Source organism: Trichechus manatus, unplaced genomic scaffold (genome assembly GCF_000243295.1).
Source record: "Trichechus manatus latirostris isolate Lorelei unplaced genomic scaffold, TriManLat1.0 scaffold00151, whole genome shotgun sequence".
NCBI classification, from domain to species: Eukaryota; Metazoa; Chordata; class Mammalia; order Sirenia; family Trichechidae; genus Trichechus; species Trichechus manatus.
In genome coordinates, this window is record NW_004444087.1 from 5,233,024 (window position 1) to 5,247,235 (window position 14,212).

At 40.1% G+C, this 14,212-nt stretch overlaps 1 protein-coding gene across 4 annotated transcripts in view; it reads left to right on the forward strand.

Annotated features, from left to right (window-relative positions):
- Positions 1-4,211: 4,211 nt before the first annotated feature.
- The window catches only part of RHBDD2 (rhomboid domain containing 2), a 20,397-nt gene continuing 10,396 nt past the window's right edge, over positions 4,212-14,212 (forward strand). For 2 of the 4 annotated variants that reach the window (XM_023740256.1, XM_023740257.1), the window contains exon 1: positions 4,212-4,607. In XM_023740256.1, the coding sequence (XP_023596024.1) occupies positions 4,421-4,607 (187 nt within the window). In that variant the 5' untranslated portion in view covers positions 4,212-4,420. Of the gene's footprint in view, positions 4,608-6,357; positions 6,481-6,823; positions 7,232-14,212 lie in introns of those variants that run through there. The other 2 variants (XR_002825567.1, XM_004385977.2) reach the window with 2 other exon arrangements.

The window sequence follows — 14,212 nt, forward strand, 5'->3', positions numbered from 1 at the left end:
CTCACCTTTCAGAGCATCTGTAAAAGGGAAAGAGGCCTTGATTGTTAAGGTGTTATATTACATTTCTAATAAAACATATCCCTTCAATAGATCCCTCCCCTTTCTCCTGCCCCTTCCTTTCCAATCCAGTCACCAAACACTGTCCAGATTATGCTGTTGGAGCCTTGGTGGCGCAGTGATTAAGAGATATGGCTGCTAACCAAAAGGTCAGCACTTTGAATCCACCAGCCACTCCTTGGAAAACCTATGGGGCAGTTCTACTCTGTCCTATAGGGTCTCCATGGGTCAGAATTGACTTGACATCAATAGGTTTGGTTTTTTTTTTTTTGGTTTTGACTGATTCCAACTCATAAGGAGCCCGTGTGACAGAGTAGGATTGCCCTATAGGGTTTTCTTGGCTATAAACTTTTATTTTTTAAATTGTGCTTTAGGTGAAAGTTTACAACACAAGTTAGCTTCTCATTCAAAAATTTATACACAAATTGTTTTGTGATATTGGTTGCAACCCTCACAATGTGTCAGCATTCTTCCCCTTTCCCTTTACCACCCCCGCCCCCCACCACCACCTTGACCGTTCGTCCAGTTTTCCTGTCCCTTCCTGCCTTCTCGTCTTTGTTTCTGGGCAGGTGTTACTAACTGGTCTTGTATTCTTGATTGAACTAAGAAGCACGTCTCCCCATAAGCTCTCCAACATTTGTTACGTTCTTTTTTCTTTTTTCTTAGTACCAGTAATGTCGAGGTGAGATGGTATTTCATTGTAGTTTTGATTTGCATTTCTCTAACAGCTAATGATCACGAGCATTTCCTCATGTGTCTGTTAGCTGCCTAAATGTCTTCTTTGGTGAAATGTCTATTCATATCCTTTGCCCATTTTTTAATTGGATTATTTGTCTTTTTGTTGGTGAGGTGTTGAAGTATTCTACAGATTTTAGAGATTAGACCCTTGTCGGCTATGTCATAGCTGAAAATTTTTTCCCAGTCTGTAGGTACTGTTTTTACTCTTTTGGTCAAGTCTTTTGATGAGCATAAGTGTTTAATTTTTAGGAGGTCCCACTTATCTAGTTTATCTTCTGGTTTTTGTGCATTGCTAGTTATGGTTTGTATTCTATTTATGCCATATATTAGGGCCCCTAGCATTGTCCCTATTTTTTCTTCCATGATCTTTATGTTTTATATTTAGTTCTCTGATGCATTTTGAGTTAGTTTTTGTGTATCGAGTGAGGTGTGGGTTCTGTTTCATTTTCTTTACAGATGGACATCCAGTTTTGCCAGCAGCATTTGTGAAAAAGACTGTCTTTTCCCCCATTTAATGGACTCTGGTCCTTCATCAAAGATCAGCTGACCATAGGTGGATGGATTTACGTCTGGGTTCTTGATTCTGTTCCTTTGGTCTATATGTCTGTCGTTGTACCAGTACCAGGCTGTTTTGACTGCCATAGTTGTATAGTAAGTTCTGAGATCAGGTAGTGTGAGGCCTCCTACTTTGTTCTTTTTCTTCAATAATGCTTTCCTTATCTGGGACCTCTTTCCTTTCCATATAAAGTTGGTGATTAGTTTTTCCATTTTGTTAAAGAAGGTTGTTGGTATTTGGATCGGGATTGCATTATATCTGTAGATCACTTTGGGTAGAATTGACATTTTCACAACGTTGAGTCTTCCTATCCATGAGCATGGTATGTTTTTCCATTTATGTAGTTCTCTTTTGGTTTCCGGCAATAGTGTTTTGTAGTTTTCTTTCTATAGGTCTTTTACGTCCCTGGTTACATTTATTCCGAAGTATTTTATCTTTGTAGGGGCTATTATAAATGATTTCCTTTTTGAAGTTCTCTTTGTTGGTGCAGAGGAATCCAACTGATTTTTGTATGTTGACCTTATATCGTGCTGCTCTGATGAATCTATTAGTTCCGGTAGTTTTCTTGTAGAATCTTTGGGGTTTTCTGTATATAGGATCATATCATCTGCGAATAGGGATACCTTTACTTCTTCCTTACCAATTTGGATGCCCTTTATTTCCTTTTCTTGCCTTATTGCTCTAGCTAGGACTTCGAGCATAATGTTAAATAGGAGTGGTGATAAAGGATAACCTTTTCTTATTCCTGTTCTCAGGAGAAATGATTTCAGCCTCTCTACATTGAGAATGATGTTGGCTGTTGGTTTTGTATAGATGCCCTTTATTATGTTGAGGAATTTCCCTTCTATTCCTATTTTATTGAGAGTTTTTCCAGGAATGGGTGTTGGACTTTATCAGATGCCTTTTCTGCATTGATTTTGAGACAATCGTATGATTCTTTTCATTTGTTCTATTTATGTGGTGGATTACCTTGATTGATTTTCTAATGTTGAACCACCCTTGTATACCTGGTATGAATCCCACTTGGTCGTGGTGTATTATCTTTTTTTTATACGATGCTAAATCCTATTTTCGATAATTTTCTTGAAAATTTTTGCATTTGTATTCATGAGAGATATTGGTCTGTAATTATTATTATTTTGTGATGTCTTTGCCTGGATTTGGTATCAGGGTTATGCTGGCTTCATGAACAAATTTGGGAATATTCCTTCCTTTCCTATGCTCTGAAATACTTTGAGTAGTACTAGTGTGAGCTCTTCTCTGAATATTTGTTGAAATTCTGCAGTGAAGTTGTCCAGGCCAGGGCTTTTTTGTTGTTGTTGGGAGTTTTTTTAATTACCTCTTCAATCCCTTCTCTTGTTATGGGTCTGTTCAGATTTTCTATCTCAGTTTGTGTTAGTTTAGGTAGATAGTGTGTTTCTAGAAATTTGCCCATTTCCTCTAGGTTCTCAACTTAGTTGGAGTACAATTTTTCGTAGTATTCTGTTATGATTCTTTTTACTTCATTTGGGTCTGTTGTAATGCCCCTCCCATCTCATTTCTTGTTTGGGCTATTTGCTTCCTCTACTGTTTTTCTTTTGTCAGTTCGGCCAATGGTTTGTCAATTTTGTTGATCTTTTTTCAAAGAACCAACTTTTGGTCTTGTTGATTCTTTCTATTGTTTTTCTGTTCTCTATTTCATTTATTTCTGCTCTAATCTTTATTATTTCCTTTCTTCTGATGCCTGTGGGCTTCTTTTGCTGTTCTCTTTCTATTTGTTCAAGTTGTAGGGCCAGTGTTTTGATTTTAGTCCCTTCTTCTTTTTTGATGTGTGCATTTGTTGCTATAAATTGACCTCTGAGCACTGCCTTTGCTGTGTCCCACAGGTTTTGGTATGATACATTTTCTTTATCATTGATTCTAGGAATTTTTTGATTCCCTCTTTGACTTCTTCTATTACCCAGTTGTTTTTAAGCAAGGTATTACTCAGTTTCCACATATTTGAGTTCTTTTTTCCCTTGCTGTTTGTGTTATTGATACCTAGTTTCATGGCATTGTGATCAGAGGGAATGCTTTGTATTATTTCAATGTTTTGGATTTTATTGAGGGTTTCTTGGCTGTAATCTTTACATAAGCAGACCACCAGGTTTTTCTCCCATGGAGATGCTGGGTGGGTTCAAACTGCCAGCCTTTCGGTTAGCAGCTGAGCACTTAATGGTTTTTGCCACTAGTTCACCTCAGGGCCCTGCCTGTACTCTTGACCAATTCTAGGCCATAGAGGGAAAGCCAGAGTTGTAATTCTAACTTGCCATTGTTAGAGAAACTGATAGAAGATACCTTGTTGTCATTTTGGGGGTTTCTTACCCTTGAAACCAAATAATTACTTTAAAGAAATCCCTGACCAAAATTGATCCACTAGTGGCTTTTCTTTCATTCAAAGTTGCAAATTCTCTTTCCTGTTGAAATTTAGACACACATACTAAATTTGAAGTTCAAAAGCTATGGCTGGGTGGAGGGCCAGATGTCCACTGATTTCAGTAAAAGGGTGAGGGCAGGGTTCAATCAGTCATGTTAGGATTAGTCAATGGTTGATCTTCTCAATTTCTCCCTCCTCTTCTCTTTATAAGCTTCCTTGTACCTACCTCCTTTGAGCCATTTGCTTTTTCTGGAATAAAAATGATCTCCCTATATGCATGTATAATAACAGTTCAGAATAAACCTTATGTTCAAGTTTCCTTGAGTTTTGATTATTTTCAACATCATTTAATAAACTGAATCACCCAGGGACCTCCCTAGACCTGCTTCCTCCTTGGTAAAATGGGGAAGCACTGATAGCGAGTACGTGAAAGCGCCAGACACAAAAAATTAGGTATCTAGAGCAGAAATGACCACTTCGTGGTCTACAATTGTTCCAGCCTGCAATCCGCAGCCCAACGTCCCAGCTTTCTGTAGGCTGCTGGGGAAGGCTGGTTACGCGACCGGATTGGGCGAAGCTTCCGGCCGGCTCCTCCTCTGTTGCCAGGGCAGACAAGCCGCTGGAAGACGGAAAGAGCCGAGGACCAGTCCGTGCCAAGGTGGAGGGCGGTAACGATGGCGGCTTTGGCAGCTTCGGGGCCTGGTTGTCGGAGCTGGCGTTTGTGTCCCGAGGTGCCATCCGCCACCTTCTTCACCGCGCTGCTCTCGCTGCTGGTGTCCGGGCCCCGCCTGTTCCTGCTGCAGCCGCCCCTGCCGCCCTCGGGCCTCTCGCTGCGGTCGGAGGCCCTGCGCAACTGGCAAGGTGAGCTGGAGCGGGGCCGGGATCCCTGTGCAAGCCTCTGTCCTCGGATTTCGTCCATTCGGCTTCAGCCTCCCAGAACTCGCCACATCTGGTCTACCGCATCAGTCCTTACACTCAGCCTACCCGTCTCCGTCCGCATCACCATTCTCCCCACCCGGAAGACAGCCCCCAGCACCGTCTCTAGTTCCCCATATTCCACGTCTTTGTCTCTGCAGCTCGCCATCCTCGTCATCATTGTAATCCCTTCCAACTCGACTTTTCCTCCTTCCCTGTCGCACCAGACCCAAGTATATCCGCCAGCTAACCGGTTTCCTTTATCCATGCTTTCTCTCCGAGAATAAGGATTTTTCTTCTCCTGTTTCACATACGCATCTACTTCTGCTTTAGGCTTAAACCCCACTCCCACCTTCATCGAAACACTTCATCATGTTACCCCTGTAAGCATCCTGTGCTCTTGGAGTTTGGAATTTCTTCTGCTGCTTCTTTGTATCTTAATGCTAACTCCAGTCCCCAGTTTATAGCAAGAGGGGGATGTTTCCTGCCTTTGGAGAAGTGTGTGTTTTCTCTGGGGGAGAGAAATTTTGCAAACCATTTTAAGTATAAACGTTCTCTCATAAAAGACATTCCTTGTCTCTGTTTCTTCTCCCATTGTTTTCTGGGGAGGAAAATGTGTACAGCTCTTGCTGTATTGCAAAGCATTCTCACATGTGTTAATCTCATTAAATCCTCACGACAGTCCCATGTCCCAGGCTTTATTATTGCCCATTATTTAGATGAGGAGACCGAGGCTTAATGCAGAGAATCGCAGAGAGCTAGTAAGTCATGCAGCTGAGACAGAAACCCAGGTTTTTCTTTTTATTGGGTGATGTTTGGGAACTGGAGCCGTGGAGTATTAAAAAAAAAAAAAATTGCTGTGGGGTCGATTCCAACTCACAGTGACTTTATAGGACAGAGTAGAACTGCCCTATACAGTTTCCAAGGAGCAGCTGGTGGATTCGAACTGCCGACCTTTTGGTTAGCAGCCCAGCTCTTAACCACTGTGCCCATAATCTGCAAATGATATAGAGTTGCTTCTGGGGTATTTTTACATCGATATTTGGAGTTTCAGTTTTAGAAGCACTCAACAAATAACGAAGTACTCTTCAGATAATGAAGCCTTACTGCAATGACCTGACTGAAGCATATGGTGCAGAGCCTGCTTCTCTGCTAAGAACTAAAACTATTCTCCCCACCCTACAAGGACACAGATGTAAAATGCCAGCCTAAACTGACCTCCCTTTTTTCTTTAGTTCACAGCTTCCCTTGGTGTGGGGTTCATGGGCATGTAAGTAATAGATACATAAGGGACTTTGAAGGCCTCAAGTCTAACTTCTGTCCGTTACAATGAGAAAACAAACTGAGAGGGCCTGTATCTTGACTGAGCTCAGCCAACCAGGTTATGGAAGAGCCAAGACTGCCCTCCAAGCCTTAGACTCCCAAGTCCGATATTACTGCCACTCCACCAGTCTGCCTCCTTCAGCTTAGTGTTTTGGCCTGCAGGAACAGAAAAGTACATAAGCGGTAACAGCTTTGAGAGCAATAAAAGTAGGATTCTTTGTTGTCTTACTGCACATCGAGCATTGCTCTACCTGTAAAATTGGATAAGCTCTTTACAAGGAAGACTTCTGATTCGTCTATATTGTTAATGATAATTTTGTAATCCTTATAGCTGCAAAATAATTCATGGTCCCTTTTTTCTTCCTCTGAACAGCCACTATGGAAGGAGAGGTCAGGATTACAGCGAGGAGACTGGCACACAGAGTGTTAAGTGACTCACCCACTCAGTCCACCCTGAAGCTGTTACAATTAATTAACCCTCAAACTTCCCTGTGAGGTAGGTCAGTATTAAAACCTACAAAAGGATTATAAAGCACTTTACAAACTCAAAGACCACGCCATACTAAAAAGTGTTATATTTTCCCCACATGGGAAGTCAGTCACTGACGAGACTTGCTCCAGATCTGGGAAAGAGCAGGGATTAGACATTCACGCCTGTGCTTTGAGTCTTGGGTCCTTCCTTATTGCCTCCCACTGCTTATCTTGGCTCCTGACCGATTGTCAGTGGCTCTCAGTGCTCTACCACATGGGTTACTTCCCCCTTCCTAGTTGGGTTATAACCTGGCTTTCCTGCCTTGGAGCAACCCACCATCAGGCCTCTAACTCAGCTCCCTCTTCAGTTTACAGGCTGGTGACCTACATCTTTGTCTATGAGAATCCAGTCTCCCTGCTCTGCGGTGCTATCATCATCTGGCGCTTTGCTGGCAATTTTGAGAGAAGCGTGGGCACTGTCCGCCACTGCTTCTTTACCTTGGTCTTCACCGTCATCTCCGCTGTCATCTACCTGTCGTTTGAGGCCGTGTCATCGCTGACGAAGCTGGGGGAGGTGGAGGATGCCAGAGGTTTCACCCCGGTGGCTTTTGCCATGTTGGGAGTCAGCTCTGTCCGTTCTCGCATGAGACGGGCCCTGGTGTTTGGGATGGTTTTGCCCTCAGCGCTGGTCCCATGGCTTCTGCTGGGCATCTCTTGGCTCATTCCCCAGACCTCTTTCCTCAGTAATGTCTGTGGACTTGTAATTGGGCTAACATGTATCCTTCCTAGAAGAGAATTGTAGAATGATGACATGCCAAAGGATTCATCAGCTTGGAGGGTCTGGGGTATCAAATTGACGGAGCCCTGGGCTTGGATGTAGGCAACTTGGGTTCTAGTTTTGGCTTTAAAAATCATGTGGCCTTAAGCAGTTCACCTCCCCTCTCTGAACAGAATTTCCTCATCTGGCAAATATCAATGTAGCTGTCTTTTATCACTGCCAGTTAGTGAAATGTTCTGATTATGTAATTTTTTTTCCTTGTAAACAGGTATATACACACTTTTGACTAATTATGACAGGAGTTTTCATTGGAAGAGTCTGAGATATGCGTCTTCTAGAGATGTTGTTCCATGAAAGGAATAGGACTTAGGTTTGTTTTGTTTTTTGTTATTGTTTGGTTCGGTTTGTTGTTTGTTTTGTTGTTTGCTTTTTCCTTAGAAAAGAACGAAGAAAAAGTAGGCTTTTGCCATGTAGGTAGTCAAAAACTTAGGATAAGCCTTTGAGTGTTTGTAGGAATATTCTGGCAATTCGGGAAAATAAACTTGTAAAATACAAAGTGGGTTATTTTTTTAAGCCTCAGATTTGGTAATGTTGGGGGTTAGAAAAGACTGTAGTCCTAAAATCCAATATGTGATTCTGTGAGCTAGTGAGGGTAGACTGTTTAAATACAGGTGGTATATAGATTTTGGTTTGGGTATATAGCATAGCTTTTGTTTTCATTTCATTGATTTTAAACCTTTTTTTTCCTCATATGAACATGTGCAGCTATAAACTCCCCTGTAAGCACTTCTTTAGCTGCAGCCCACAAGTTTTGATATGTTGTGTTTTCATTATCAGTTTGTTCAAAATATTTTCTAATTTTCATTGTTATTTTTTCTTTGACCCAAGGGTTACTTACAAGTGAATTGCTTAATTTCTAAATATTCGGTGATTTTTCCAGATTTGTTTTTGTTATTGATCTTTAATTTCATTTCATATGGTCAGAGAACATTCTATGTAAGATTGCAATTCTTTTAAGTGGTTTCTGGCCAGCATTGGGTGTATCTTAGTGAATGTTCTATGTGTATTTGAAAACAATATGCGTCCTGTAGTTGGTGAATATACTGTTCGATATGTGTCATATAAGGTCCCTGGGTGTCACAAATGGTTTGCACTTGACTACTAACCTAAAGATTGGCAGTTTAAACCCACACAGTAGCACCACAGACGAAAGGCCTGGCGATCTGCTCTCATAAAGATTACAGCCAAGAAAACCCTATGGAGCAGCTCTACTCTGTAACACATGGGGTTGCCGTGAGTCAGAATTGACTCCACAGCAACGGGTTGGTTTTTGGTTTGGATATGTCAGTTAGGCAAAGATGTTGATGTTCAGGTATTCTATGTCCTTATACTTGTTCTGTCAGTTACTGAAAAAGATGGTTGAAATGTCCAACTTAAATTGTAGATTTGTCTGTTTTTCCTTTCAGTGTTGTCAGTTTTTGCTTCTTGTGTTTTGAAGCTCTCTGGATTCATACACATTTAGGCAATTCATCTTGATGAATTGACTCTTTTATTAAAAATTGACCCTTTTTGTCTCGCAACATTCTTTGCCCCAAAGTCTGTGTTGTCTGATATTAATATAGTTACTCCAGCTCCCTTATAATTAGTGTTTACATGTATCTTTTTCCATCCTTATATTTTTAACATATTTGTGTCTTTATATTTAAAGCATGTTTCTTGTGACTAGCATATACACCCTCCCCTCACTTATCGACATGGTTAGGTTCCAAAGATCAGGTAATTGTGCAAGATCGGCGTTATGTGAAAATGCAGGGTGACCACGTCAGATCACAAAATGGAGGATGACTGCATCATTACATAACTGCCAAACCGCTAGACTCGTGGCTCAGCCAAGTTGATACATAACCTTAACCATCACAGCCAGCGTTACTGTCGCCTCATACCTTGGTGTTCATTACTGCCAGACATGTCGTTAATGCGCAAAATAGTTGGATAGTAGATTTTTTACAATTGTCATAAATGTAAAGTGTTGGATAATGAGATAGTCAATAAGTGAGGAGAAGGTGCAGTTGATTTTCCAGCCTGAAAAGCTCTGTCTTAAATTTTGTTTCACCCATTTACATTTAGTGTAGTAATTATTAATGTGGTTGGGTTTAAATCTGCTAGCTTTCAGTTTATTTTCTCTGTGTCCCAAATGTTCTTTGTTCTTGTTTCTTCCTTTCTTAACTGAGTGTTATTTTAGTATTTAATTTTATCTGTTCTGCTTGCTTATTAGCTATACTCTTTGCTTTACTTTTGTTTTAATGGTTGCTTTAGGGTTTACAATATGCATTTTTAGCTTATCACAGACTGCTTTCAAATGATATACCATTGCATATATATAATGTAAGACTCTTACAGCAGTGTGTTTCCATTTTCCTCCTTTCCATCCTTTATGTTATTGTTGTCAAATACATTTTACATCTACTTGTGTTATGCAGTACTTGATACATTGTTACTTTTGTTTTAAACAGTCAGTTATGGTTTTGTTTTGTTTTGTTTTTTATTAAAAACAAGCAGACATTTACCCACATATTTGCCAGTTCCAGTTTTCTCCATTCCTTTGTATAGATCCAAGTTTTATCTGGCATCCTTTTCTTTTAGCCTAAAAAGCTTTCTTTAACATTTCTTGTTCAGCAGATCTGCTGGTGACAGATTCTTTCAGCTTTTGTTTGTCTCAAAATGATTTTATATCACTAAATATAAAATTCTAGCCTTCTCTGATCTCCGTAAACTCCCTTTGTAAAGATGGCACTGCATTGTATTCTGGCTTGCATTTTTTTCTGATGAGAAGTCAGTGATCAGTCTTATTGTTCCCCTGTATGTATTGTGTTCTTTTTCTCTGGCTCCTGTCAAGATTTTTTTTTTTAATCATTGGGTTTCAACTATTTAATTATGATGTACCTGACAGTGGTTTATCGTCCTTATCTTTGTTGAATCTGTAAGCTTAAGAGTTTACATCAAATCTAAAAAAATTATGGGCATTATTTCTGAAAGTATTTTTTTCTGTCCTAAGGTCACTGAGTTGGAATTGACTCGACGGCAACAGATTTGGTTTGGTTTTTTTTATTCTCCCCTCTCCTTTTAGGACTCCAATTAAATATATGTTAAACTGCTTGATATTGTTCCACAGGTCACTGAGGCTCTGTTCCTTTTTTTTTTTTTTTTTTAAATAATATTTCATTATATTTTTGGTGAAGGTTTACACAGCAGTTTAGATTCCCATTCAACAATATCTACACTAGTTGTTCTGTAACATTGGTTACATTCTTCACAATGCGTGAACATTATCGTTATTTCCATTCTGGTTGTTTCCATTTCTGTTAATCTAATTTCCCTGTCCCCTTACATTCTCATTTTTGTTTTAAAGTAATCGTTCACCGTTTGGTCTCATATAGGTGATTTTTTAAAGAAGCACAGTACTTAATAGGTGTTATTCATTATTTTTGAGCCAATTTGTTATTTACCTACAAGGTGACCTCAGGTTTCAGTTCAGGGTTTAAAGAGTATCTCAGGGCAGTAGTCTCGGGTAGTCCCCTAGTCTCAACAAGTCCAGTAGGTCCGGGGTTGTTTTGTTTTGTTTTTAGGGGGAGTTTGAGGTTCTGTTCCACATTTTTGTCTCATTTTATTAGGGTCCATTTATTGTGGCCGTGATTAATCAGTTGTAGTAGCCAGACACCATCTAGTTCTTCTGGTCTTAGGGTAGATGAAGCTGTCATTCTTGTAGACTATTTGTCCTGTAGACTAATTTCTTCTTTGAGTCTTTGTTTTCTTTTTTTGGTCTTCTGCTCCAAACAAGTAGAGACCTGTAGTTGTATCTTAGATGGCTGCTCGCAAGTTTTTAAGACCCCAGACACTACTCAGCCATACTGCGGTGTAGAACATAACTTTATGAACTATATTATGCCAGTTGACCAAGATGTCCCATGAGACTATGGTCCTAGTCCTTCAAACCCAGAAATCCAATCCTGCGAGGTGTTTGGTTATGTCTAAGAAGTATCTGTAACTATGCCCCCATTTGCTTTATTATATATATGAGTATATGTGCATACAGCCACATAGATACATATGCATACACCTGTATATACACACATATATACATACTTATACAAATACATGACTACATACATACTTACATATCTGCACGTATATTTTTTGGTTGTTGCTACTGTTGTTTCAAAATTGTATATGCTATAGCAGTTACCAACAGGTCATTTTGTCTTGTGTGCATTTTAGTGACATCGTTTACTTTTGTCAAGCTATGTACACTTCACCCTCATTGAGTGTTACCTTTCCCATCACCAAAAATAACAAGTGTCTACTATCTAGAGAGTAAATTCCTCTCTCCCTCCCCCCATCCTTGGTAGCCACTAATGAATATTAGTTTCTGTATATTTACCTGTCCATGTCATATCATAAAAGTGAGAATACGCAATATTTTTTTTTTTAATAATTATTTCGCTCAACATAATGTCCTCTAGGTTCATCCATGTTCCAAGATGTTTTGGGAACTCATTTTTCTTTATCGCTGAGTAGTAGTGCGTTGTATGTATGTTCCACATTTTCATATCCATTCATCCATTGATGGTCACTTAGGTGGTTTCCATCTTTTTGCTATTGTGAATAGTGCTATGATGGACATAAGTGTGCATGTCTGTTTGTGTCACTTCTATTAGATCCCTAGGGTGTATACCTAGGAGTGGAATTGCTGGGAGCCGTGGTGGTACAGTGGTTAAGAGCTCGGCTGTTAACCAAAAAGTTAGCAGTTTGAATCTACCAGCTGCTCCTTGGAAACCCTATGGGGCAGTTCTGCTCTGTCCTGTAGGGTCACTATGAGTCAGAATCGACTTGACGGCAATGGGTTTGTTTTTTGTTGTTGTTGTCGTGGTTTTATGGCAGCTCTACCTCTAGTTTTTTGAGGAAGTGCTAAACTGTTTTCCATAACAGCTGAACCATTTTGCATTCCCACCAGCAATGGATGAGGGTTCCAATTTCTCCACATACCCTCCAACACTTCTTATTTTCCGTTTTTTTGTTTGTTTGTTTTTATCTTAGCCATCCCAGTGGAAGTGAAATGGTATCTCATTGTGGTTTTGATTTGCATTTCAATGATGGCTAATGACATTGCACATCTTTTCATGTGTCTTTTGAGCATTTGAATATCCTCTTTGGTGAAGTGTCTGTTCATGTCCTTTGCCCAGTTTTTAATTGGGTTATTTGTTTTTTGTTGTTAAGTTGTAGAAATTTTCTGTATATTTCAGATAATAGACCCTTATCAGTTATATAGTCATATTAACTGGTCTTCCTTGTACGCATATGGATATTATCTTATCACTGACAGCACTGTACTTCAGGATAAATCTTAAAATGTTCTTTTTGACGATGAATGCAACGCCATTCCTCTTCAAGTTGTCATTCCTGGCATAGTAGACCATATGATTGTCCGATTCAAAATGACTAATACCAGTCCATTTCAGCTCACTAATGCCTAGGATATCGATGTTTATGCATTCCATTTCATTTTTGACAATTTCCAGTTTTCCTAGATTCATACTTTGTACATTTCACGTTCCAATTATTAATGGATGTTTGCAGCTATTTCTTCTCATTTTGAGTTGTACCACATCAGCAAATGAAGGTCCCAAAAGCTTGACTTCATCCACGTCATTAAGGTCAACTCTACTTTGAGAAGGCAGCTCTTCCCAAGTTGTCTTTTGAGTGCCTTCCAACCGGGGGGCTTGTCTTCCAGCACTATATCAGACAGTGTTCCGCTGCTATTCATAAGGTTTTCATTGGGTAATTCTTTTCAGAAGTAGACTGCCGGGTCCTTCTTCCTAGTCTGTCTGAGTCTGGAAGCTCAGCTGAAATCCGTCAACCATGGGTGACCCAGGTGGTATCTGAATACCGGTGGCATAGCTTTCAGCATCACTGCAACACGCAAGCCCCCATAGTACGACAAACTGACAGACACGTGAGAGAAGAACACGCTCGACATTTCTCAAGCTGAAAGAACTGAAACAAAAATTCAGGCCTCAAGTTGGAATAGTGAAGGATTCTATGGGGAAAACATCAAATGACCCAGGAAGCATCAAAAGAAGATGGAAGGAATACATAGAGTCATTATACCAAAAAGAATTGGTCGACGTTCAACCATTTCAACAGGTAGCATCATCAGGAACTGATGGTACTGAAGGAAGACGTCCAGGCTGCACTGAAGGCATTGGCAAAAAACAGGGCTCCAGGAATTGACAGAATATCAATCGAGTTGTTTCAACAAACAGATGCAGCACCGAAAGTGCTCATTTGTCTATGCCCAGAAATTTGGAAGACAGCTACCTGGCCAGCCGACTGGAAGAGATCCATATTTGTGCCAGTTCCCAAGAAAGGTGATCCAACCGAATGTGGAAATTATCAAACTATATCATTAGTATTGCACGCAAGTAAAATTTTGCTGAAGATCATTCAAAAGTGGCTGCAACAGTATGTCAGCAGGGAACTGCCAGAAATTCAGGCCGGATTCAGAAGAGGACACGAAACCAGGGATATCATTGCTGATGTCAGATGGATCCTGGCTGAAAGCAGAGAATACCAGAAGGATGTTTACCTGTGTTTTATTGACTATTCAAAGGTGTTTGACTGTGTGGATCCTAACAAATTATGGATAACATTGCAAAGAATGAGAATTCTAGAACACTTAATTGTGCTTATGAGGAACTTGTACATAGATCAAGAGGCAGTTGTTTAGACAGAACAAGGGGACACTGCGTGGCTTGAAGTCAGGAAAGGTGTGCATCAGGGTTGTATCCTTTCGCCATACCTATTTAGTCTGTATGCTGAGCAGATAACCCAAGAAGCTGGACTGCATGAAGAAGAACGGGGCATCAGGTTTGGAGGAAGACTGATTAACAACCTGCGTTAAGCAGATGACACAACTTTGCTT